Genomic DNA, 25,664 nt, shown 5'->3' on the forward strand with positions numbered 1-25,664 from the left:
TGTCTGGCTCTCCGCTACTCTCTCTGAGTTGAGATGGTCTCTCCAGCCCTCTAGACAGGTTAGCCAGTCTTCAGGTTTATTTTGGGTTCCTAACAGTGACATTTCCAACATGTCACTGCTGCATCCTGACAAAAGGACACGGAAAACATAGATTGCAATATAGTGTACAGACTCAGCAAATTAGCACTTACAGGGAGGGGCAAAGCCACCTTGTATAAAGCCAGGAAAAAAGGAGTGAAGAGTTATCCAGCAGTGCACAGCAAGACCCTTGTATTCTACTTTAAGCTCTCATAGGTTGCGGATAAATCTATCACCTAAGATGAGAGACTTCAAGATCTATGGTGTCCTGAATCGCCTTAGTTAAGCAACTAATGACTACTGAAGGCTTAGAGTAATCAAGTTTTGCTACTTTGTGAAGACACTGGAGGACCTGAAGTTGCCAACAAGCTTCTGAGTGTGTTTTTTAGCAGGAAAGTTACAACCTTATTGATATAGGGGCTACCAGAGTTGCAGAAAGGTTTGATGCATCAACCACTGAGCCAGGAGACTGGGGACAAGGAAGAGGTTTGTAAGAATCAGTGAGGAAAGAGAAGAACCCTGAGCATCCTGGGCATCCTGAGCATCCAGTGCACCATCGCAGGGCACAGAGCAGAGCTCCTCAAGCTTGTGCTAACCAAGGCAGAAAGTCAGCAGCAGCCCAGAGCCACCCTGCTGTAGTGCTGTGCTCAGGCAGGCTCATCTGTCTTCTGCACAGTGGCCCGACCCTGTGGGGTCTCATGGGGGATCAATGCAGATGTCTCTGTTCCGAGTTGGATTGGATGGAGCCGTGGGGCGATAGGTTCTCTGAGAATATAAAGCCTCCGCTCGCCAGGCTCAGTACAGTGAGAGGACACTGGAGATGATGAAAGGAGCAGTAAATGGTGGGGCAGAAGAAGGAAAGGAGCAGAGAGAGGGAGAAGGGTCCTTTAGTATTTATTATTACTTGGGCTGCTGACCCACACAGGCCCCATTTTGTACTGGTGCCCCATTACGGAAGGATGGGAAGAAGGATCACAGGACCACGCCTGTAGACTTAGATTCAGTTCTTGTCTTAGTTGCAGCATTCCTGTGGGTCCATGCCTTCGTCCACAACAGCAAAAGCTGAGTGCGTTGTCCAATGTAGGGACATGGTGCACTCCAGCGGGATTCTGACCAGAGGCTGGGGCACACAGGCACCCCACACTGTGCTCTCTCAGGTAAACCTCAACATTTTCTACACAGGTTAAGTGTAATCTGCCCTGTACTTTGATTAATTACCTATTAAAAAAGAAAACTATTTCTTTTGTTGGAGCAAGCTTGTGAGGATCAGACTCATTAATTACTATATGGCACACATGCACACATAGATTAGGAAGGCCATGAATGCACCTAAATATTCAGCACTCTACAATTACATAGATCACATAAGCAGCCCTGCGTTTTCGGAGGTCAGAGCAAGGTTGCCTCTGAAGCCATAGTACTGACTGGAAAAGAGGGACAGTAAATGATACTTTGTTTTGGTTTAGTTTAGTGCTATTCCTCGAAATGAGCTTGGGCTCTGAGGCCACATTCTTCCTACCTTCATTTGGTTTTGAAAAGCCAGGGGTAATAGGTGAGGCTTACGTTGCTGGAATGTCAACGGCAAGGCCATTTCCAGGTACAAGCAACTCTGTTCACCCTTAGTCAACAAAAGGTCAAACCCAGCAGAAGTGGGTGTAATTCCATCATTGGATTTGGCCCATAAACTTTACCTCCTTCTGCTGGGTCCAACACAAATAGCAGCCTGCTCTGTTCCCAGGGAAGATTTCATACTTGGCCAAAAATAGATGTTGTGATCAGAAGGCAGAGAGAGAAGTCAAGTCACTCAGAAAGCATAGTCACCTTTTCACTGACAAACGGCTAGCAGAGCAAGAACCAAGCTTAGTTATACAGGCCTCGATCCCACAACAAGGTTCTGCATGGAAAAGTAAACTGCTTCCGCATGACTTATTTCAGAACTGTGGCCATCATGAGTGGAGCATCTGTCTAAAATAATGGGGAAGAAAAGCAAAGCCTTAATGCAAACCTCTGGAACAAACCCATAATTAAAATTGAGAGAGGAAAAATCTGACAAAGCAAAATGACCATCTTGTAAACTCCTGGGAAGTGTTTTATCCGAAGCCTGCTAACATGAGGAGTTTTTCTTGAAGCTCCTAAATGCCAGAACGGTGTTTCACATCATCTCCTCCTTGTCTCAGACGGCTTTTAGTGCTAATGGCTGCAAAACAGAAAAGGGGAACTGATCCACTGTCACGGATCTCAGAAGACATCTAGGCAGAGACTGAAAGAAAAATATGACCCAAAGGGACCTCAAGAGCTCATTTAATCCATCCCCACACTCAAGACAGGCTTAATTAAATCTATCTTATACTGATGGTTTCTTTTCTAATTTGTGCTAAAGACTTTTACAATACTTCCAACATTGGAAAGTCCATAATTTCCGCAGGCAATCAGTCTACTTCAATGTGTGGTGGGTTGACCCCGGCTAGCATCTAAGCCTCCACCCAGTCGCTCAGTCACTCCACTCCAGCAGGATGGGGGAGAGAATCAGAAGTGTAAAAGTGCAAAAAAACCTTGTGGGTCAAGATACAGACAGTTTAATAAGTGAAGGGAAAAAACCCACAACCCCAAACAAGTGATGCAAAGGCAGTCACTCACTACCTCCACCAGCAGACTGGTGGCCAGCCAGTCAGCCAGCCAGTCTTAGAGCAACAGCTACTTTGGAAGAACTCCCCCCCCAGTTCTATTGCTGAGCATGATGCCATATGGTCTGGGATATCCCTTTGGTCAGCTGGGGTCAGCTGTCCTGGCTGTGTCCCCCCACAGCTTCTTGCCAACCCCCAGCCTGCTGGAGGTGGCAGAGTAAAAAACAGAGAAAGCCTTGACACTGTGGAAGCACTGGTCAGCGATAGCAAAACCACCAGTGTGTTATCCACACTGTTTTGGTCACCACTCTAAAACACAGCACTGTACGGACTGCTATGAAGGACACTAACTCCATCCCAGACAGACTCAGTACACAATGCTTTCTAATCCTTTCTGTTAAAAAATGTTTCTGGATTCCCAGTTTCAATTTTTTTGGTATGATGTAAACCTGTTCCTGCTCTGTTCACTTTGGAGAAATGACCCCTTTTGCTTGCTGCAACAGCTCTTTAAACATTTCAAACTAATTACCTTTAAATTTCAAAACATTTAATTTAGCCTCATGCTTTCACTTAGGATTCTCCCTTTACCCCAGGCTTTCCTTCAAGTATCAGTGCAAACAAGCCAAAAAAAACCAAAAGAAATTTTGACCGATATCTCTTCCAAGCCTTCTAAGACTCTTTGTTCAAGCCTGGTTGGACTGCAGAATCTTGGAATAACAGATTAATTTTGGTGGGAAAGGATTTTTTGAGATCACCCAGCCCAGCACCCTAGCCAAATCTCTGGCCCTGCCTCCTGGATGGACCTTAGACCTATGTCTGTAGATAGGTTGTCTCTTGGTGACCCCACTGTCGCGGCACTGGGTGGGCCAGGGGCTCCCTGTGGACCCAGGCTTGGGGGACCCATGACTGGGCAGAGTGGGGCCATGAGGAGCTGGAGACCAGGCTGCTGGCTCTGGGGGTCTGAGATGGGGTCCTGGCCATGGGTGGGGTGGGGGGAGCCATGGAGGTGGGCAGGGGTGGGGAGATCTGGCAGGGCTTCAGGGCACTGTCGTTTGTTTCCAGTCCTGTCCCTGCCTCTGTCCCCTGTGTGGGCTTTGGACCCATGTTGCACCTTTGCTTCCAGCCTGGTCTTTGGCTCCATCTCCTTTTGTTCCTGATAGGACTCTGGCTGGACCTTGGACCTGACTCATCGCTTGCCACGTCTAGGGTTGTTGATGGACCCTGTCATCCAGCCCCGTCTCTGCCTGCCACATTCAGACACTGTGGGACTGCACCCCGGTGCTGGGTCACCCTCGCTGGGACACCTCAGCCAGGACCTGCTGCTCCCCGGCAAATATCTCCATGGGTGGAAACTCCACAACCTCTTGGCCAACTTGTTCCAGTACTCAGCCAGTTCCACCCTGACAATTTGTTTCCTTATGTCTACTCAGTATTTCTCCTGCTGCAACTTGTGATTGTTGCCTGTTGTCATTTTGCTGTGTACCTCTGAGGGTGATCTGTCTCCTTCTCTATACTCTTCCTCTAGTTAATAGTACACAGCCATTTGATGCCACTTGGCCTTTCCATCTCTAGGCTGAACAAACCCATCTCTCTTAGCCGTTTCTATACATCACATTCTCCAGCCCACCTAACCATCTCGGTGGCCTGCTGCCACCAGTCAATCCAGTTTGTCCCTATCTGTTTTGTTCCAGTTTGTCAACGTCTCTAATGTCTCTCTTGTATCAGGAGGAGGGCAGAAATTAATTTGGAAGAAAACCAGATGGGTCTCAGATGGCTATGTGCTTCATCCCACAGAGTCTACATGTTAATGTGTACATTTCTGAGAGGCTACAAAACCCAGCAAGGGTTAGTATACGGTGTTGGTGAATATAAATCTTACATAAATCTAACAGATACATCAAGCTAGTTACCTGTATTCAATAACAGAGCCTGGTGACAACTTAATGGCTGTCAGACTCCAGAAGAGTGAAGAAAAGTATGGCTTTTTACACAGTGGTAACAAGGTATTCCCAGGGATCACAGTCCTAGAAGAAGAGGGTTAAGATTTACTTTTGAAAGCTCTTTTACTTCATAAAGGTGCTCTGGGACCCTAAGTTGTTTGCATGAGGCCTACGATGCAGGTTGGTTATAGGAAACACCCTACCTATCTTGTGAAGCGCCTGGGAAAAACAGAGAAACCTAAACCTCGGTGAATCCCCTGGACATGCCAGCTTGACTACTGCACACCCACACGTGCAATCTGCAGAAGGCAACACACTTTGCCTTCTTGTGCATTTGAAAGTATGAAAGGAAGGAAGACCTTGCAAAAAATGTTATCTTGAAGCTTTCAAGTCATTACCCAGATTCGTGTATTTCAGGTAAGAGACGTTAATGGAGTCAAAATGTCCTTACAGGTGAGTGTACACGGGTGTGATATAAATAGGACACACCTAAGTTTAGGAGAGGTTAAAGCATACATGGGTGTGATATAAATAGGACACACTTAAGTTTAGGAGGGGTTAAAGCGATCAATGAGGAATTCCTTAAACATCAGCTGCAACCTGCCTATACTAGTGCTTTAAATTTACTCTCACCAGTTCAAAACCTATTGTGTGCAGGAAAGCAAATAAATCCAACAAAGCTGCATTGTTCTGCAAATCTGTATACATAATCTTTACTTTCAGTCTAGCAGTCCACCTCATGTACTGTGAGCACCCAATGTTTAGAAAGTTGGGCTTGTGACTCACCTGAGCAGAACCACGCAAAATAAAGAGGAGAAGGAGAAGATGGAGCAAGAAATAGCAAGATAGAATAAAGAGGCTGACGACAACTAATTTTCAGCTTTTTGTGTTTTTTCTTTTTTTTCCCCTCAGAAGTGCAGTAAAGGAACTGCTGTGCATTTATCTCACTCCAGGGAAAGGACAAAGAAATTGAGCAACGTGAGATTTTTAGATGCCATACACCTACATATAGGGACATGACCACCACTTGAAATTCATTTCAAAAGAAATGAGAGTGAGATTTTGTACATTTACTGTAGCATCCGTAGAAGCTTTCTGTCCCGTTTCATGGTTTCGCATGGAGTTTTTCAGTGAGGACGCCCACAGCTGTTAAGGCAATGGTATCTCTGTTGGCCTCCCACGGCCCGTGGCTCTCAGTCTGCAGCCGTCCTGCAAAGCTGATTCACGCAGTTGTCCTCTCCTCAGACCAGAGCTTGGGTTTCAGGCCCCTCACCTACTCACCTGCTATTGCTTCAGGGGCCTCTTACACTCTATACCCTCATGATTCAAAAGCAATGGCACAAGTATCTATGAAAGATTTCTTTAGAACAAAACTATTTCAAAGAGAACATATTAAAAAAAGAAATAGAGCAGCTTAGATGTTTTAGATAGCTTCACCTGGACTAGAGAAGGCCAAGCACCCTTATATTTTCTTTATAAAGTACCTTGCTTTGTCACCTTCTGTCCCTAAACCATTTATGATAAATGTGTCTTTTCCTACCCTTCTCCTCTGTTCCCAGAGGGTTTTTATGCATGCAGATATTCTTTTCACCTCCAAACTACCAGCCTTGTAAAACAAAACTGCATTGCCTTAAAGACAATTTCCAAGGTCCTCAAAGCTGATAATTGGGCCCGTTATCTTTCAAAATTTGTTGTTTTCACATGGGTAAGCTACTGTGTGCTTTTTGTGGTTGTTCTTCACAGAATCCTTTGTGGATTTTAGATCAATAGAGGCTTGCAGAAAACTCTGATAATACAATACAAAATATTTTCACTGTATGCTTCCCTCATGCTTTTATATTTGGAGCTTGTGTCCTTGATTTGTATTTTTGGTTTGTGGGGTTTGTTTTGCATATGGGAAAAAGGTACCAAGAATTACTTCCAGATAGGAACATGGGAACCGAAAGAGGTCACCAGGAATCATCCCATGTCATGTCACTGTCCTGGTTTCAGCTGGGATAGAGTTAACTGTGTTCCTAGTAGCTGGTACAGTGCTGTGTTTTGAGTTCAGTATGCAAAGAATGTTGATAACATTGATGGTTTCAGTTGTTGCTCAGTAGTGTTTAGAGTAAAGTCAAGGATTTTTCAGCTTCTCATCCCCAGCCAGTGAGAAAACTGGAGGGGCACAAGAAGTTGGCACAGGACACAACCAGGGCACCTGACCCAAAGTGGCCAACAGTGTATTCCATACCATGGGACGTTATGTATAGGAACTGGGGGGAGTGGGGGTGGGGGGATGGCCGCTCGGGGACTAACTGGGTGTCAATTGGCAGGTGGTGAGCAATTGCACTGCACATCATTTGTACATTCCAATCCTTTTACTATTGCTGTTGTCATTTTATTAGTGTTATCATTATTAGTTTCTTCTTTTCTGTTCTATTAAACCGTTCTTATCTCAACCCGCGGGTTTTACTTCTTTTCCCGACTTTCTCCCCATCCCACTGGATGGGGGGCAGTGAGTGAGCAGCTGCGAGGTGCTTAGTTGCTGGCTGGGGTTAAACCACAACAGTCACATAATACCTTTCATAAATGCAACAAACCGCTTTTTAGAAGCAGTTTCTTTTCCTTCTTTTAAAATCTTTTTCTTTCCTATTGCTCCCGGGCGAGGATTTTCCTAATACAAGTGTGGACAGAAATTTTATTCCAGTTTCTAAGCTCCATTTGTCCCTGCGTGGTAGATTTGGCCATCTGCTCTTCCACCAGCACAGAGCAGTGCCCGGTGTCGTGCTGCCAGGGGCTCCCCAGGGTCTGGGGGTGCCGGGAGCGGTGGGAGATTCCCGTGGGGGTCTGATGGGGCAGGACCCGGCAGCCAGAACCCGTCCCAGCGCCCCAGCCAGGAGCCAGGCAGCCTGGGAATCCCCAGCTCAGCACGGCCGAGCCATGGCTCTGGTGGGGCCAAGCGCTGGCAGCCCAGCCAAAAGCAGCTCCCACGGGCATGGATGCCCTCAGGCCCTTTCAGCCATAACTATTTTCCTCCCCCTTGTGCGTTAACCCCAGCCTGAAGCGTGCTTGCAAACCATGTCATTCCTCAGTCTTTTCTCTAGGTTACTTAGGCCAAATTCGGACGCCCAGAGACTCTGCATTTCTCTGACCATCTGAGCGGCCCCCCCAGAGACCCCCTGTTGTCGTTTCAGCTCAGGGTCAGCGGGTGACGGGAGCAGTGCCCGGCAGTCCACGTGGGACAACGCTCACCGCAGCCTTGCGCAAGGTCCCGGCACTTACTTCCCAGACACCACCACCCGACCAGTTCCCAAATTCTGTCGTTCTCTTCCACAGCAGCTCCCAGACCTCCCATGACCAGCTAGCATGCCCCGCTCCTTCTCACCCGTTTCCAGCTGATGCGCTCCCAGTTACCGATTTTCGTCTTGGTTTTGTTTCTGCGATCCTCAGGGTCATCACGCTGTTCCATTTTCCTTCTCTGTCCTGACTCCATCTCCCGGCCTCGTGCCCTCAGCAAATTTTATCACCACATTTCCTAATGTTTGTGGCACTGAGGACCACACTGCCCAACAAATTTGACCGACTGGTGAGCCTCCTCCCTCAGTACCAGTAACCAGTAATGTGGGTAACAAATACTTTTATTACAGCCTAGGGCCAACCACCATTTTTACACTTCTTTTAAGACTGCCCATAAAACAAAATTAATTACCAAATTATTATATCCACACACAGTTAATGGCTATATGTATCAGAGCTATTCAATTACTCATGAACAGACGCAGCTTTAGCAGTTCCCATCTTTTAAGGTCTTGGTTGATTTAGGTCAGGTGCAGGGTAATAGCAAGCCTTACCTGAACTTTTACCTTTCTGCGCTTGGAATGACTCTGTGCCTTTCCAACATCGTTAGGAGGTAAGGAAACCCTGCACTAGGTCATCTTCACTTTTGCACCTTACGGTTCATTTTACACTTTCCTTTTCCAACCTTCCAATGGGAGGTCATAAGGACACTTCCATCTTTGGTTGGAGTAATTCAGTTGTCCAGACAGGCTCTTGCCAAGATCTCCCCAAGTTGCTCCCATATTATACTTTACTATATTCTCCCTTACTATCTCCCCTATTATCTTTCGTAATTCTCTCGTGTTATTTATGCCCTTGCTCATCACCTTCCACCGGAGACTGGAGAGGTCCTTACCACTCGACCGCCTCGAGGGGATGCCCCCGGGCAGAAGGACCGACCACCGGGGCAGAAGGAAGGACAAACCACCGGGACAGAAGGAAGGACCGACCACCGGGACAGAAGGAAGGACCGACCACCGGGCCCCCCGCCTGGACCCCGGGGCGCCGTATCTCGGTGCGGCCGCTGGGCGGGAGGCGCTGGCCCCGCCCCGTTTTGCAGCAAGCCCCGCCCCGTTTTGCAGCAAGCCCCGCCCCGGGGCCGCGCGAAACCGCCGGACCGCCTTCTCCTTGCTCGCCGATTGGCCGCCGCCGCGGCCCGCGGCGCGGGGCGGGGCCGGCGCGAGGGTTATTTAAGGCGCCGCGGCGGTAACCGCTGCCTGTCAGCCGGAGGCGGGACGGCGGGGACAGCGTGAGTGGGGGCGGGGGCGGGCCGGGTCGGGTCCTCTTCGCGTTGTGGTGGGGTGGCCCGGCCTTTCCGCCGGCCTCTGCTCCGCGGCCTTGCGGGGAGGCGCCGGGCCGGGCCTTGCCCGCGGTAGGAAGCGCCGGGCCGGCCGGCTCTGCCGGGACGCGGCAGGCGCCGCTGCTGCTCCTCAGAGGGAAGCTGCCGCTGCTGCTCCTCAGAGGGAAGCTGCCGCTGCGTCCCCGTCCCCTTCCCCGCGCTTGCTCGCTCTCTCCCCGTGAGCCTGGCCCTGTCCGTAGGAAACTGCGACGTGCCTCCCTCCCGCCCCGAGGCTCGCCTCGCTGGGGGCCGCGGTGAACTTTCCCTTCTGCTGCAAAACCTCGTGAAGTCCCAGGTCTGACCTCTAGACCAACCTCAGCCCACAGAGCGGGGCCTGTAATGTGGACGCGGGGTTGTATGCTGGCACTTCCAGTGGCTGGTGGAGGGTGGGCGAGTGCTCTGGGTTGGCTACAGACCTCTCTCTCCTGACTCGATTAAATGCTCTCGCCTGGGTGCTAATTTTGCCCGTGGATAAGGAGAGCAAAGCTGTCACAGCATGCTGGCAGTCCCTTGGGTTATCGCATTCCATAATGCAACTGTTATAGTGTTGTGAAAAGGTAGAACCGTGGACCCTCTTCCATGCAGGTAGGAAGGTTCCAGCTTTCCAGTCTGAGGGACCTACGGGAAATTCTAGCTCTGTTTTTTAAGAGGGGAGGGGAGGTGGTATCCAGCCTTGTGCTGTGTGGTAAGCAGCATTTGCTTTTCCAAGTTTGAAGCTTTCTGGGGCGGACTTTTTTGCAGCTCTGCAGTGAGACTGGAGTGATTCAGTGCCCCTCTAATTTTTAAGAATATTTAGCCATGTTTAAGGTGATACTTAAAGTAGTCCCTGACTCAGCAGGTAGTTCAGATCTTGTTTGTGTTGGCCAGAATATCAGTCTCCGTGTAATATGTTGTATTTTGTGTCTGTGCTGCGAAGCTAGAGCCCTGATGTTGTATAGGAACTGGTTGAGTGAAGGGGAGGGTCAGATTGGCAGGGCTGATGCCTCTGTGCTGGTTTCTTTGAAAAGCTCCAGGTGAATAATGTATGAGCTCCAGCTGCATGTGAGGATGGTGGCTTTGTTAGGGAAACTAAGCTTCAGTTAGAAAGATTTCTTTAACTTGGTTATGTCTATATAGGCCTTTTGAAGGCATTCAACTTTCACCGTTCATGACTATTGAAGAGAATGCTTGAGCTGTCTGGTGGTTTGGGGTTGTTCAAACTGATGCTTAAAACTCATTATCCAAATTTAAACTTGATGGATGTTGTAAATTAAATAGAAGCCATCTCCAGTGAGCAAAAGATGTTTGTATATCAAACATCAGTGATCTGTGTAAGTCCAACCCTGCTTGAAAGAAAGTGCATTTTGTAAGTCTTCTGTAGGTTTGGGGTGGTAGGATGTGCTTGTATTGCAGTATGTTGTGTGGGACAACCTGCGGCTTGAAAGTTTTCATTTCAGCTATGTAGGGTAGTCAGCTGTTCAAGAAATCCTAAGACAAAGTCAAATGTTTCAACAACTATCATACTCTTGTCTTGTGACTTCCACATAAAAGTGGAAGAAAGGTTTAAAGGATCTGGCATAAAGCTGACTGAACAAAACACTGAATCACAGCAGTTGGTGTTGCTGAACGTGCTTGTCCAGTGTATTACATGGACACTGGAGTTTTTCTCATGGTCCAGGCACTTGGATTTCAGAGGCGTATTTGTAAAGCTCATTTGTTTTCCTGGCTTAGAGGAGGTGCTGTATCTTTAGTTCTAACTTGAGAACTAAGTTTAAGCTTGTTGATTTTGTCGGTTGAGTGGACACTACGTGTTTTTAATGTGGAGTTTGGACTTGTAAGGAAGACAGAAAACTGAGGCGGGGAGAGGTCTTGGATTTTCTCACATGAACTTCAGTTGAAACTAAAACAAAAGAAGGAAGTAGTAGCACTGAACTAGTCACTGACCATTTGCTCATGGCCTGCTGGGGCTGGTTTCTATTCCTGTGGCTTAACTCTGAACTTCTTTGGGAAGGCTGAGTGGCAGATTGGGACTTTAAAGCTGGAGAAAGCATGGTTCTTAAGCTGCCTGCTTTTAACCTCCTTTGCAGAGCACAAAGTGTGGTCCTTTCTTGTACCTAGCTACTAGCATTCAAGCCTATGGCACGCTATTAGTTGAATTCTTATAATGAAATCTGTTCTTTGAAGTTGCATTTTACTCGAGTAACATTCTGCCTGTAGTTCTGCAGTAAAGTACTTGACTTGATTGAAGTATCTCTATAGACAAGCTTGCTTGGTTAACTTCCAAAGTTATTTTGGGAGGAGGGGCAGAAACAGTGGTGTTGAGATTAAGTATGCTTTTGTTTAGCCACTTCACTGTGTCATTTTGTGAGGGAGTGGCCTCAAGGTTTATATTAGCACAGCTTGGTGTGTGGCATGAGCAGCTGTAAGGTGAAAGTCTTCTGTGGCTGCTTGATAACTGACTTGCTGCTTAAACCTGTGAGGGCTAAATAATTTTTCTGTCACAGAATCTTCAGCAGCACTGTTCTGGTCAGAAAATGTCTGCTCTTGAAACCCTCTTTAAATACATTGATGAACACCAGGATGTCTATATTCAGGTAAGTTTTCTTTGAGTTTTGTCCTGCAGCACAGACAGCTATGGGATATTGAAAGTTAGGTGGTCAACTTCAAGCTTGTTGTTACACCTATGTCATATGCCCAATAACAGAGTAATGCCAAGTAATTGGGGAGAGGGGGGAGCAGGCAGGAAGTGTGACTGACTTCAGTCAAGCCAGAAAACTTTTTCTTAGGTTTGGGCACAGTTCTGTTCAAAGACCTAAATCTCCATGGTAGATTTATTAGGAAATGCTCTATTACTGTCTAATGCAAGCAGTGACTTATTTAGAGGAAAAAGAAGTTTGACACTGGTTCCTGAATGCTGAATTAGGTACTGTCTTTCCCTTTTGGAGGTGGGAGAGGAAAGATATAAACAAGGCTGGAATAAAGCTTTCTCATATGAAACTGTTCATCTTGGGGTACAGAGGGACACAGGTTGCCTTCTGTATTTTGCTGTTTAGCCTGCTATTGAATTTCACCTTGTATTGCAATCCCTTTCACCTGTGAAGGAATCAGTAGTATAGCACTGTAAACTCTCAGGCAAGAACTATGCCAACCTGACTTCTGCCAGTTGCTCTTGCTGATCTTGCATGAGGGAAAAAAGCTGAAGTCTCAAGGATGTTAGCTGGTTCTGGATACTTAAAGAATGGCAACCAGAAAGGCACAATATGTGCAAGCTGTCATACTCTGACGTTTACATTATGTATCTGTAGTCTTTGTGCTACACTGCAGGGCCAACTGTAAGGAAGTGAGGTTTTAGAGAGCTTTTGAGTGTAGTATTAATGGTTAGAGTACTCTTTTGAGCAGAGGACGGAGCTGATTTGCCTCAAGTTTAAGCTTGACTAAAACGGTATTAGTTGAATTGCAAGGTGTTGTATTTGTACAGTGCCTCCCATGCTGTAATTCATGTGTAGTAAAACCTTTAGCTTTTCTGTCTTTCTGTAGCGGCTGGCTCAATGGGTGGCAATCCAGAGTGTGTCAGCATGGCCGGAGAAGAGGGCTGAAATCAGACGCATGATGGAGGTTGCTGCGAAGGATATTGAGCAACTGGGAGGCACAACTGAACTTATGGATATTGGGAAACAAAAGGTATGTGAGCATCTTCATGTCAGTTTAGTAGAAGTCTCTTTAGAAGACAAGGTGTTTTGTACTAGGAGGTGCTGGCTTCTTATGCTCCCAGTAAGAAAGGCACTTAGACTCCATAAAGTATCATTTAAAATGCTGTTTGTTAGAGATACCATTATAAAGAAAGAGGCTAGTATAGATAATCTTATGTCCCTTCAGATACTGGGAACCCCAAGCTGTGCAGTATCTAGTGGGCATCCAATCAGTGTGCAGCATGCTGTGCAGATCCCATTCATGGAAATGTTATCCCATTTTATTTATTCAGGCTGTTTGACATCCAGACAAAAGGGATATTCACATGAGAACTTCTTGCTGCACTTTGAGATAAAGACAAGGACATGTGGGTGGTGTAATCACCAGTACCAAGTGGGAACTGCCTGCAAGCTACAGTCAACTGGCTAAGTTTATCCTGCAGCCCAAGGATATGCACAGCACAGGCAGGAAGGCCAAGCTGGATGTGCAGCATAGCACAGCACAGGCTTGGGTAAACTCAGGCTAACTATATGGATTACTAATTCCCTGACGTCTGATGACTTTCTGGTCAGGATCCCCGCACAAGGGTCTTGTGGGTAGGGGCCTAGAAAGGCAGTAACCTCTTGGGGTGTAGGATAATGTCTTGCCACACAGTCTGAGTGTCCTGTTAAAACCTTTGTTTATAAAGTAAACCTTGGGATCCAGATCAGTTAAGCATGTTGTATTACATTTTGGACTGTGTATTACATGTATTTTAAATACTTTTCTAACTGAACATGGACAGAGCACCTGCAAACAAATGTTAGATGTTTTTAACAGCAGGCTGGTGTTGAACCCTAGATCCATAGACTCTAAAGATTTTGACTGAAGTTTCAATAAGTCTTCCAAAAGACTTTTAGGCTTTTCCTGAAGTGTTGTATTTGTCACAAGATTGCACTGCTCCCTTACCAGATACAGAAGGATCCTTAATAGCTGAAAATAAGAAGGGGACACATCCTATCTGGGCTGCTTTTCACCTGAGAAATGTGTGTGCTTGTGAGTGATAAGTTCATCCTAGGGAACTTGATATGGTCCTCCTTTGAAGTGCCTAGTCACTACATGTCACAGAATAAGATGCATACCAAAATTGTTAGACTAGTATTTGGATAGTGGCATTCAAAATCCTGTTGTACTGGAGCGTTTGCTAGTTTTAGATGATTGTCATTGTAATTGGTCCTAATGACTGCTGAGTGAAATCTATGTATGTCGGGGCTCTCTGAGCAGTTCTTGCTTTTGGCAACTGGAATACACTTGTTTGTAGCACTACAGGTCCCAGCAGGGAAGCACCTGACTTCATGTGCCCTCTTGGGAGGGAATCTGTAGGATAATTCTAGCTCTGCTACTACCTACAGCCTAAAATCCCATCAAAAGTGTTTCAGTTAATTCAGAGACTAACTTGTTCTTTTCATCAGTGTAATTTTCTGGGGGCAAGAACTGATTTTAGAGAGTTTATTACAAGTAACACTTCTATTTAAAAAACTCTTGCAGCTAGATTAAAGTTAACTTTAGTATTCAGTTTTATAGTAAGTATAGACAAAACTAGTCTGTATTATGTCCTTTATTGATATAGCAGCAATGCACAGTGTAAAGCAACTGGTGATCTTATCTGATCTAACTTAGGTTACTGCTGCACAGCAGTTTGTACTGTGTACTGATTACTGTAAGCGTAATAATGCTTTAATCGCTTTGAACTGCAGCGGGCCAAGGACCACGTAACCGGTTGATAAAAAATTGGAGCTTGGAGCCCATATGAGCAAAAAGTCAAAGCTGATCTTGATCTCCTGAACAGTGTCTAGGAGTATGTTCTCACTGGAAGGGAAATACATGCTGAGAATAGCATGTGATAATTGCTTATGGGGTATTCCAAAGGACTAGGCTGAGTTCAACTCTTGAACGAAGTTCATCAGCACTACCCTGCCCTTTGCTTAACAGCATAGGCTGGTATAGGGAAATACAGCTGTTATGCTGATCTTATTTGGGTGTAGGCATGTGTTATATACTCAGTGATACTGTCAGGAAATTTTTGTCTACATCTATACTGTGGACAGGATGAAAGTGCAGTGACAAGCAGTGCAGCGATATTGGAGTTTATCACATGCTTAGGTCAGCATTAGATATGGCAGTTTGGCATGCAGACAGCTTGCTCTGCTAAATTTGATGTAGGACTTACTTTAAAGCTAACAGTTCTGAGTGGCTTGGAACACTTTGACCATTACTGGGCCTTGTCAGGAAACTTACTGGCATGGTGCTGTCATGGCTTCATTGGGACACAGCTTCTGGCAGTCAGTTAAGTAGCTTAGTTTTGTTTGGTTGTCTATGCCCCTAATCTCAAACTCTGTAATGTTAAAGTAATTCATCTGATAAAAACGTGGCACTGACATTCCACATATGAATAAAACTTCTAGCTGCCTGATGGATCAGAGATCCCTCTACCGCCAATTGTTCTGGGAATACTTGGCTCAGATCCACGCAAAAAGACGGTGTGTGTATATGGTCACCTGGATGTTCAGCCAGCAGCACTAGAGGATGGCTGGGATAGTGAGCCTTTCACACTGGTAGAAAGAGAAGGTAAGACTGGTGAACTTCACAAACTGAACACTTCTTTAGTGAGTATGGTATTTCTCAACTGGTCTAAGGTTGTGTACCCTTGACTGGAAGGAGGAGGGGGGGTAAGAAGAGATATGGGTGTTTGTTTAATACTGTTGAGAAAATACACAGGAGGGGAAAGTGGTAAGCAAGTAGACCTGCAACACCTCTGCTGCTTTCAGGGCTTGTTTACTTTTCTGATAGTCTAGGCTGTATTTATTTGCATGTATCTTCCTTGTAGCTACAGCAAAGTCTTAACTGCTGCCTTCCATGGTGAAAATTTGTTGCCAGAAAGCTTTTTAGAACTAGTTTCTTATGCTGTTCACAACTTGCAGCCTGTAAGGTCATGTCAGACTGCGGGGATTTTGAACCACTACAGGGGACAAACACTCAACACAGCTTCTTATGCCTGGAGACAGGAGTGGTACAGCATCCTCCCTGGGTTGCCTTGTGGTTACGTACTGTGTTACAATGAGTACTGCTGAAGCTGTGTTTTACAGAGCTAGTGCCCACGCAAGTGTCCTTCTCCCAAAACTGGGGATGAAGAAATCATGCAGTAACTTCTGTTGAAACAACACATTGCCGGTAGCTAAGAGGAGACTAAAACTTTCTTTTTTGTTGAAAGCTGGTGCTACCAACACCCTCTTGTTTCATTTGCTCAGTGTTGAGTGTCAAAAGTCACATGAATAGAAGGACATTAACCATTCTTGTTGCGTAAGTGTTAATCATTGCCAAGAAAAGATGTATCTGTGGCAACTAGTATTTCTACTTGGGCACTTGGTAGAAGTGCCTATGGGCAGCACAGTCCAAGCTGTTAAATTGGATTATCTCATCTGATAGTAAGAGCTAGACTTGTCTCACGCTGTGGCTTATTCCTGTGCAGCTTGGCAGTGTAAGAGGCGTATTTACTAATGGCTCCTTACCTTACAAGCTGTCTGGCCTGTTCTGTCACTGGTTGCACCTAGTGCTTAGGGGTTGTAGCCACAGCTCTGATTGCAGCGATACCTGCCCCTACTGTGATCCCACGTGCTGCATTTCCTGGGACCTTCCCCGTAGCCTGTAAAACTTGTCTGACTAAAGCCCTTTCTGGGGAGATTCACTTTTATCTGGAGAATCCAGAGAAGTGATTGGTCACTAGCTACTGAATTCTTACTCTTCAAACAAAGAATTACTGAATTGAAGCTAATACTGGGTATGTTTCTGTTAAAAGGAGGTAGCTTGTTTCTATACCCTTACTGCTGTGTTTGTAGAAAATGATATTATTGTGAAGGATATGGGAATGATGTAGCCCAAGGCAGTTACATCTTTTCCAGGCTTGTGTTCAGCCCCTGTCCAGGGAGCAGCTGGGGGAAGAGGTGGGGTAGCTCTGGAAGTGGGAGAACTATTGCAGTCCTGTACCTATCCCACTTGCATGGGTGTATGTAAAACTGCTACTTTGGAAGAATCAGAAATGAAAGTTAATGTAAGCAGGGCTAAAAAGCTTATCCAAAAAGATTTTTTCTCCTGCAGGTATCAGATGACTGAAGCTTCATCCTAATTTTTCTCCACACCGGTCACTTTATATCATGTTTCTACAGGAAAGCTGTATGGGCGAGGATCAACAGATGACAAAGGTCCAGTGCTTGCCTGGCTGAATGCCTTGGAGGCTTATAAACAAACTAACCAGGTGTGTGCCCAAAAATGTGTCCTGCTTTTTTACATATAGCTGACTCTAGCAATAAATGTTATCCAAACCACAAACCCTTGTGAGGCAAGCCTGCTTATTCAGCTGATGGGAGGAATGATGCAATAGTCCTGTGAAATCCCTGATGTCCCAGCAGGGTTGAGCTGACTTGCTGACAAGTTAGTCTTGTAGATGCTTGGATTGGACTTTAAACCTTTTTGCTTTAACAAAATGTGTAGGAAGGAAAATACATATGCAAGCATCTGGAGCAGGAGAAATAATCAAATGTGATCACTTTCACATAAGGATGTCAAATTAGCTTGGCCTTTAGCAAAGCTTAATGTCTCACTGCCTCTGAACTCTGAGGAGATTAATTTAGTAACACTAAACTGGGAGCTTTGCTGTTTCTGTTCAAGAAGTGTAATCAGAAATAGCTTAGGGTGTCTGCTTTATCTTGCAAGACAAATTACTATTACTTGTTAGAAGAATTACCAGTTCTCAAGTGCTGTCAAGGCATAGAACATGGTAGACTGGATAGACGGTAGCTCTGACTCTCCTACTGTCATGCGATTTCTGTGGCTAATACTAGTTTTCCTAGCCCTGTGACTTACCTTTTGGCAACTGCATTCCCACAGTTAAGAGGATTGGGAACAAGTTGTTCTAGAGCTTAGTTAAAACTTTTTTGAAGAGTTTGAATTCCAGCAAATGAAGGGTGGTGTAAGTGCTCTCAGCATAAGTGCAGTCCAAACTTTGTAATACTTCGTGTATAATTAACAAATTCCACTGTCATGGAACTAATTTACCCGTGTCTATTCTTTGTACGTGACAGATGAAAATTACTGATTGTTGAAGGAGTCCAATGTTTTCACATACTTAAATCTGTTCTTGTTTTTCATTTTCAAAGGAGTTTCCAGTAAATGTTAAGTTCTGCCTAGAGGGTATGGAAGAATCGGGATCTGAAGGCCTTGATGAACTCATTTTTGCTCAGCAAGAGACCTTCTTCAAAGATGTGGATTATGTTTGCATTTCTGATAACTACTGGCTAGGCAAGAAGAAGCCTTGTATCACCTATGGCTTGAGGGGTATCTGCTACTACTTCATAGAGGTAAGTGCTGAAATACAGTGGAAAACCAGTATTAAACTGAATTTTCTACTGGAGTTGTAGCTTTTTCTCATGCCAATAGCTTTTCTTCAGAAAAGGTGAAACTGTTGACTTCAGTAGAACAGTTTCTACTAATTGTCTAAATACCTTCTTTTTACTATCCTGTATGATACCTGAGTAGGAGGGATAGCTTTCACAGTATGAAGCAAGATAAGTCAGCACCTTCACTGAAGGATTATCTCATGGCATAGATATCTTCATCCAGATATTTACTTGAGTGCTGGAAGAGATGTCACCACAGAAGTCCCTGAGGTTGGGGCAGTCAGTACTAAGGGCTTGTACTCAACAGAGCAATAAAAAGCATATCTGCTTTAATGCGCTACAACTGAGCGGTCTGGGTTCAGAAACGGATGCGTTCCCAAAATATGTGCAACAAAAAGCTAGGGTAAAAGTCTGTTCTGCACATTTGACAGTATCTTCATGCTAAAATTAACCTGATTCTTAATTCACTTCAAACCAGGTGGAATGTAGTGACAAAGACCTTCACTCTGGAGTTTATGGTGGTTCAGTACATGAGGCCATGACAGATCTCATTACGCTAATGGGTAAGCAAAAGCAGGTTTCACTGACTGCATGTACAATGGGAGTAAGACCCATTAAAGCATGAGTGAGTTTGCAGTGAGGGGGATTCCTAAGGGCCGCTTATACTAGCGAAGCAATGACCAATGAAATAGTGCTTGTCGGGTATGCAAGGCTGATGGCTTAGATACAGAAAAAAGATGAAGGTCTTGCTTGGAAGTTCTCTTATCTACTTCAGCTTCCCCTAAAATCTTGCTGCAAACTTGTAAGCTAATTAAATCGGCTCATTTCTTCAAACTCTGGTACAGATGCCACACTGAACTCCTTGGGAATACTGCCTTCAAACAGCCAGCTAAACATGTAGCAGTAGAATTAAATACAGTTGCAAGGAAGTGCACATCTTGACATTTTGGAGAGCTGTAAATTCCATAGGTGCCTTCCATGCTTAGTGGTACAGGCTCTGGGAGGTAAAGGTCAGAATTTCATTACATTTACAGAGTTTTCAGAAGGCAAAGACTTCTATTTCCCATTGATAGTGTTCCCAGCAATGACATACTGTTTCTTCTGCTTGAATCCTGATATTAGGTGCTTCTTGTTTACAGGTTCTCTTATAGACAAGAAAGGGAAAATCCTCATCCCAGGCATTAATGAAGCAGTGGCACCTGTTACTGATGAGGAGCTGGCACTATATGAGAAGATTGATTTTGACCTGGAAGAATATGCAAAAGATGTAGGAGCAACAAAACTATTGCATGATACAAAGGTATACTGTACTCCTCTCTATCCTGGTTAGCTGTGTTAGTTCAAGCTATCTATATTAGAAGACAGAAACAAGCTTCTGTGGATGCTTGTGTAGTAGTATTGTGTAATTTAGGCAGAGAATTAATCTGATGTCTTTAAAATGGTGAGATTGCCTTGAAGATAACTTTACCTACTGTACAGTTGACTGTATACTTAGCACTTGCAGTTCCTCTGCAGAGAGTTAGGTGCTTGGAAACTTAGTCTAGGTTAAAGGCATATTTAAGGCAAGCTGTCTAGATAATTTTAAATTTGCTCCTTAGTCTATAAGTAGCATTTCAAAGTTGTACAGAACTTTCTTTACCTAGTGCTGTTCTCTTAATGCCGGATAAGAATTGCTAGCACTTTTCTAGAGGTCAGATACCACATCTGACATACCATAAAGCATCTGATTTTCTACATCTGTAGGAAGTTCAGTGGGTTACCAGAAATATAGTTGGTCATAGAGATGACTTCTCATTAGGTGAGAAAACAGCTTGAGATCTAGCTGTGATGCACTTAAGGTTGACATACTTAACACCTTCCTACACCTGGCAAGCAAGGACTGTTTTGTAGCCATTAACTAGGCAGCTGCCCAAATCTTTGAACAGGCTCAAGTTCAATAAACTCATGTCTGATCTTCTCAAGTCTCCATCTTGGGAGGTCTCCAAACGAATCCTTTTAACAGCATTGAATCTTGCAAGGTATAGGTATTACTAACTTTAAAGCATTAAACCCTAGATGTAAATACATCTATCATAAAAAGCAGAAACAAGCATTGTAAAAGACAGGTTTGCATGTGCAGGTCTGTCTTCTGTCCTAGTACTGTCAGCAGGAGACTTCACACAACTTGGGTATGAGTAACAATTTTATATCCTCAACCTTGTCTTTACATGCTCAGGTTTGTATCAACTGGGAGCATGCAGACTTCCATTTTTAGCCTTTTCCTATAAGGTAATGATGAAATATAGCTTATATATAAGGAGCTGGCCAGATGCTTTTTATGTATGATACTGAACTAAAGCTGTTCAGTATTTGCTAGACTCAAGGGGGTTCCAACTAAGCTGCAGGCATGCAAGAAGGGTCTTGGGGCTAAGGAGAGAGATGGTAGAGAAGGCTGTGATCTCCAAGTGAGAAACAATGTGCTTGAGAGATTTGAAATGTGACAGTTAAATTTGCTTTGAGAGATGATTAGAGGCAGATTTTGTGGAACAAAACAAACTTAACATAAATGTTGTGGTTTAACCCCAGCCAGCAACTAAGCACCATGCAGCTGCTCACTTCCCCCCCCCGCCATCCAGTGGGATGGGGGAGAAAATCGGGGAAAAAAAGTAAAACTCATGGGTTGAGATAAGAATGGTTTAATAGAACAGAAAAGAAGAAACTAATAATGATAATACTAATTAAATGACAACAGTAGTAATAAAAGGATTGGAATGTACAAGTGATGCGCAGGGCAATTGCTCACCACCTGCTGACCAACACCCAGCTAGTCCTCGAGGGGCGATTCCCTGCCCCCACTTCCCAGTTCCTATACTAGATGGGACGTCCCATGGTATGGAGTACACCGTTGGCCAGTTTGGGTCAGGTGCCCTGGCTGTGTCCTGTGCCAACTTCTTGTGCCCTGGCTGGGCATGAGAAGCTGAAAAATCCTTGACTATAGTCTAAACACTACTGAGCAACAACTGAAAACATCAGTGTTATCAACATTCTTCGCATGCTGAACTCAAAACACAGCACTGTACCAGCTACTAGGAAGACAGTTAACTATCCCAGCTGAAACCAGGACAATAAAGGCCACAATTTCCAAGTCTCTTGAGTCTCTGCAGTGAATTTCAGGTTTGAGATACTGTAGCTGTCTATAGAGGACACAAATGTGTTGAATTCACAGTATTCAGTGTACTGAACAGCTGTGTCCAAGGCAACAAGGAGGAAATGCAGAAGTGTATCTGAAAAAGGCAATAGTGCTTACTCTAATCAACCCAGAGTTGGGTCAGTTTAATACAATTGATGATATAAAAGCAGGAACACACTGTATGCCTCAGTCTTGCACAGTGGTGAGGCTTTTAGAAAAGTTGTGATCTTCATAAGCATGTGACTCAGTGATGAAGGCACCTGCCTGACTTGAGGCAGTGGGGACCAGAGCTTCCAAAGCACTTTCTACTCACTGTGTTTGAGCACCTTAATGGTATTTGTGTCCTTGTCAGAAGCAGACTGGTCGTGTCCTATAGGTTCCATAGAACTAGGAGAAAGCCAAACTAGAGTTACTGAATCTCTTAAGGTGCTGAAAACCCAGCTGTTATAACAAAATGTGTGCTTAATGGGAGTAACAGCTGCTGCTTATAACAGTGGTCTTGAATGAGCTGCACTGTCTGTAGGAGAAAGCACTGTTTCTTGCAAAGTCTTTATTACATTGAAGAAATTATAACTTTGGGGAACACTGTCAAACTTCACGTAACCTTGCATCTTTCCCTTTGCAGAGAGATATCCTTATGCATAGGTGGAGATATCCTTCCTTGTCTCTTCATGGAATTGAAGGAGCCTTCTCAGCCTCTGGAGCTAAGACTGTGATTCCTAGGAAAGTGATTGGCAAGTTCTCAATCCGGCTTGTGCCAAACATGACTCCTGAAGAAGTCACAAAACACGTATGTTGAGATGGATTGATGGTCTCAAAACAACTAGCATCTCTAAACTTCTCCTGTTCTCCATGCCTGGGGGAAGAATATTTCTGGTTTCTAAAGCAGTTCTGGTTATTTACTTTGTTACCATCTTCCCTGTTCTTCACCTCAACTCAGATAATTGAGAGAATTCCCGTATGGTCCCACACTGGACCATTGTGGCCTGGCAATTTAATTTCTCTCAAATAACGCAAAGAAAGGGCTCAGGAGTAAATGCTAAATTAATTGTAGGGTACTTGGATTGCCCAAAGTGCATATTCAAAAGCATCAGTGTTTGACATATTGGCTAACTGTTCTACAGTATACTGTTAACTTGCCTAAAGAAGGTACTCTGACTTCAGAGCAGAGTTACATAGGAATAATATGAAGTAATAGTAATAGGAAGGAAAGTATTGCTGCACAGTAGTAGTGACCTGCAAGTCCCTAAGATGCTTTTACTATTTTTAGTATTTTAGTCTTTACCAGTGTTCATACAAATGCTAACAGTAGATAAGACTCTTCAATCTTTCTTACAGGTTGAAGACTATGTGAGCAAAAAGTTTGCAGAGCTGCAGAGCCCCAACAAATTCAGAGTATACTTAGGCCATGGCGGAAAACCCTGGGTGTCAGACTTCAACCATCCCCACTACATGGCTGGTAGGAAGGCCATGAAGACAGGTCAGTAGGTTTTCCACTTGGCACTGGGAGGACTAAAAAGCTCTTGTTTTAGCACCTCAGGAAACACTGAGGAGGTCATGTTTGCAGTGTTCTGCACTTACAGAATAAGCTTGGCTCAGTAAGGAAGCATGTTGTGCGCAATCCTTAAACTCAAGTCTGAGGTACAGGAAGGAAAGAAACTTGATACCAAGCTAATTCCTACTATGCTGGAACAAGTCCATTGGTATGGTGCTGCTTTTGCATAAGGGCGAGACTGTCAGTTCAGATCACTTAACCAAAGCCCGCAAAGTTTAGTCATCCTAGCATCCTTCTTAATCAGTTATGCTAGGACAACTAGATTGTATAGGGCAACTAGAGCAAATCCAACTTCTGTGTTGGAGTACAAACAGGCTTTCAGATAAGTGTTATTTGTGTAACTGACCTCTGAAAGTGATGGTACTCCAGCACTACATCTGGGGGACAAATGCCACAATTCTGCAACCTATGTGGTCTGGCTGATTAAAACGGAGCAAGATTTGGTCAGCACGTGGTACGAAAGTGGCTGGTACTTGATTGCTTAAGCAGCAGTAAGGATCTGTGTTGGAAAAACAAATACAATTCCAAACTGACTAGAGTGTCACTTTGTAGTTTTTGGAGTTGAACCAGACCTGACGAGGGAGGGAGGAAGCATTCCTGTTACCCTTACTTTTCAAGAAGCAACAGGCAAGAATGTCATGCTGCTTCCTGTTGGAGCTGCAGATGATGGTGCCCACTCTCAAAATGAGAAGCTAAATAGGTAAGAGAACATTTATCCCTGTGTCAGGCTGAGTTTACTGCTGGTCTTGGCATGTATTATGAAGAGGAGCAAGAAGAATTGGGCTTTTGCTTTTCTCGAAGTCTCTGGAAGGTGAAGTGCTGTTTCTCCCTAGTGGAGGATGACTGGGTGGGTAACTGGCCTGTAGCTGAATCTTGATCCAATTACTGCTTCTAATTTTATACACTTGAAATCAGAAGCAGTTTTTATACCTTGGTCTCCAAGCTTGGCTACTCTCCCCTACCCCAAGGGTGGCATTTCTCTTGCCAGAGTTGATTCCAGGGAGGTTGGGAGTAGTACCTGGTGCCTGTAGCATCTCTTGCCTGCATAGGACTGATACTGCAAAATGCACAGCTACTAGAAATACAGCTCAAGCTAAGACAATGCTAATGGAAGCTATCTTCTTCCCAGGTACAACTACATCCAAGGGGTGAAGATGCTTGGTGCATACCTCTATGAAGTCTCCCAGCTGAAGGACTAAGACACCTTACCTTCTGGCTTGTGGATCAGAAGTCTGAATTTTCTTAGAAAATGTCGTCAATTACCAAGTCTTACATGGCTCCCCTTTTTACCAACACTCCACTGCTTTGGTGGGGGAGAGGGAAGCATGTGGTTCCACTTGACAAAGAACACTGTATACCAAAAATGTTTCTTTAAATGCTTACTTCAAATGACACAGACTACTCTTTATCTGGCCAGCAGTCCTGAACTGTATCTTTGTCCCCTCTGTGTCACTTCAAAGTTGTGGTTTGCTGTATTCATCTACTTTTCCTGTAAAGCAGGAGGAATGGTTTGCTCTCAGTTGTTTAAGCAGCCACATGAGTTGCAGAACTGCTAGCCAAGTTTAAGGTTCTTATTCCTGGATATGTCCTGGAAGTAGTCAAAGTGACAGATTATGGGGCTATACTGGAATGTGTTCAAGCTGTAGTGAGGCATCTGTCTTGCTGACTCAGTGATTTGGAAGAGCAGTTCGTCTCTTACAGTTTATACCTGCCTGCAGGTTTCAGTTTACAGTGAATTAGGTTATAACAGAATTCATTGTGGTAATGACTACTGGCCATCTTTTTGTAAAGCTACCTTTGTACAACCTAAAAAGGACAATAAATAATCATGCTCTAGAGTTTGGTTCTTGGTCTCTAAGGATTAAATAGTGACTTGGGAGGGAAAGCAACTTCAGGTAACTTGAGAGGAACTCTTCTATGGTTACAGAGGCAGGAGAGCAACATGGCTAGACAGACTATACTTCCTGGGAATCCAGATTTTTATTCCTTAGGCTCTGGCTCCATAACAGCTTGTTGACTTGAAGCAGATGTTGCTAAATCCTGCTCTCCTGAGAGAAAACAAGCTCAGAAAATGTTCCATTTTGGCTCTGTAAACCAGGTCATCACACTGTAGCACAACTGATGATACTGCAAGGGAGTGGGTGGAATTTGTAGGCGTAAGTGGGGAGAGAAAAGCATCACTCATTGCAACTACTGACTGACATCCAACTTCCAGCTGTCTTTTGGAAACATTCAACTACAACACTTCTGGTATTATGTAAAAAAAAAAAAAAAACCCTCTTAAATGTGTGCTAATCTGAACTGGATTTGACTTAGTGTTTGTGAATTCCCAGACCCAGTGCTAGCAGGCTAAGATGGGTAAGTATATCAAGTGATGATGCTTTGCTCTGAGAAGTGCCTGAGAGCACAGAGCAGTCCTGTAGTCTGACAAATAGGTGAGCAGCATGTGATGCTTCCTGCCTTGGGGGGCAGAAGGCAAGAATGTCTTTTTTCACTGTTGCTTGATCTAGAGTCTTAATACTGGATGGCTCTTGGGTCAAGGA

General features: G+C 44.6%; 1 protein-coding gene across 2 annotated transcripts; it reads left to right on the forward strand.

The window, feature by feature from the left end:
- Nucleotides 1-9,157: 9,157 nt before the first annotated feature.
- CNDP2 (carnosine dipeptidase 2) lies at nt 9,158-24,959 on the forward strand. 2 transcript variants are annotated; one of them, XM_049830307.1, is made up of 12 exons: nt 9,158-9,206; nt 11,780-11,869; nt 12,813-12,956; nt 15,410-15,572; nt 17,168-17,256; nt 18,158-18,358; nt 18,876-18,960; nt 19,537-19,697; nt 22,192-22,356; nt 22,905-23,046; nt 23,674-23,821; nt 24,251-24,959. In XM_049830307.1, exons 2-12 carry the CDS (start codon nt 11,810-11,812, stop codon nt 24,318-24,320), a joined length of 1,428 nt encoding a protein of 475 aa, XP_049686264.1. In that variant the 5' UTR covers nt 9,158-9,206; nt 11,780-11,809; the 3' UTR covers nt 24,321-24,959. The 2 variants fall into 2 exon arrangements, with proteins under 2 accessions (XP_049686264.1, XP_049686265.1); XM_049830308.1 differs by lacking the exons at nt 9,158-9,206; nt 11,780-11,869; nt 15,410-15,572 and having other exon boundaries at nt 12,874-12,956.
- The last annotated feature ends 705 nt before the right edge of the window (nt 24,960-25,664 follow it).

Source organism: Accipiter gentilis, chromosome 27 (assembly GCF_929443795.1).
Source record: "Accipiter gentilis chromosome 27, bAccGen1.1, whole genome shotgun sequence".
Taxonomy (NCBI): domain Eukaryota; kingdom Metazoa; phylum Chordata; class Aves; order Accipitriformes; family Accipitridae; genus Astur; species Astur gentilis.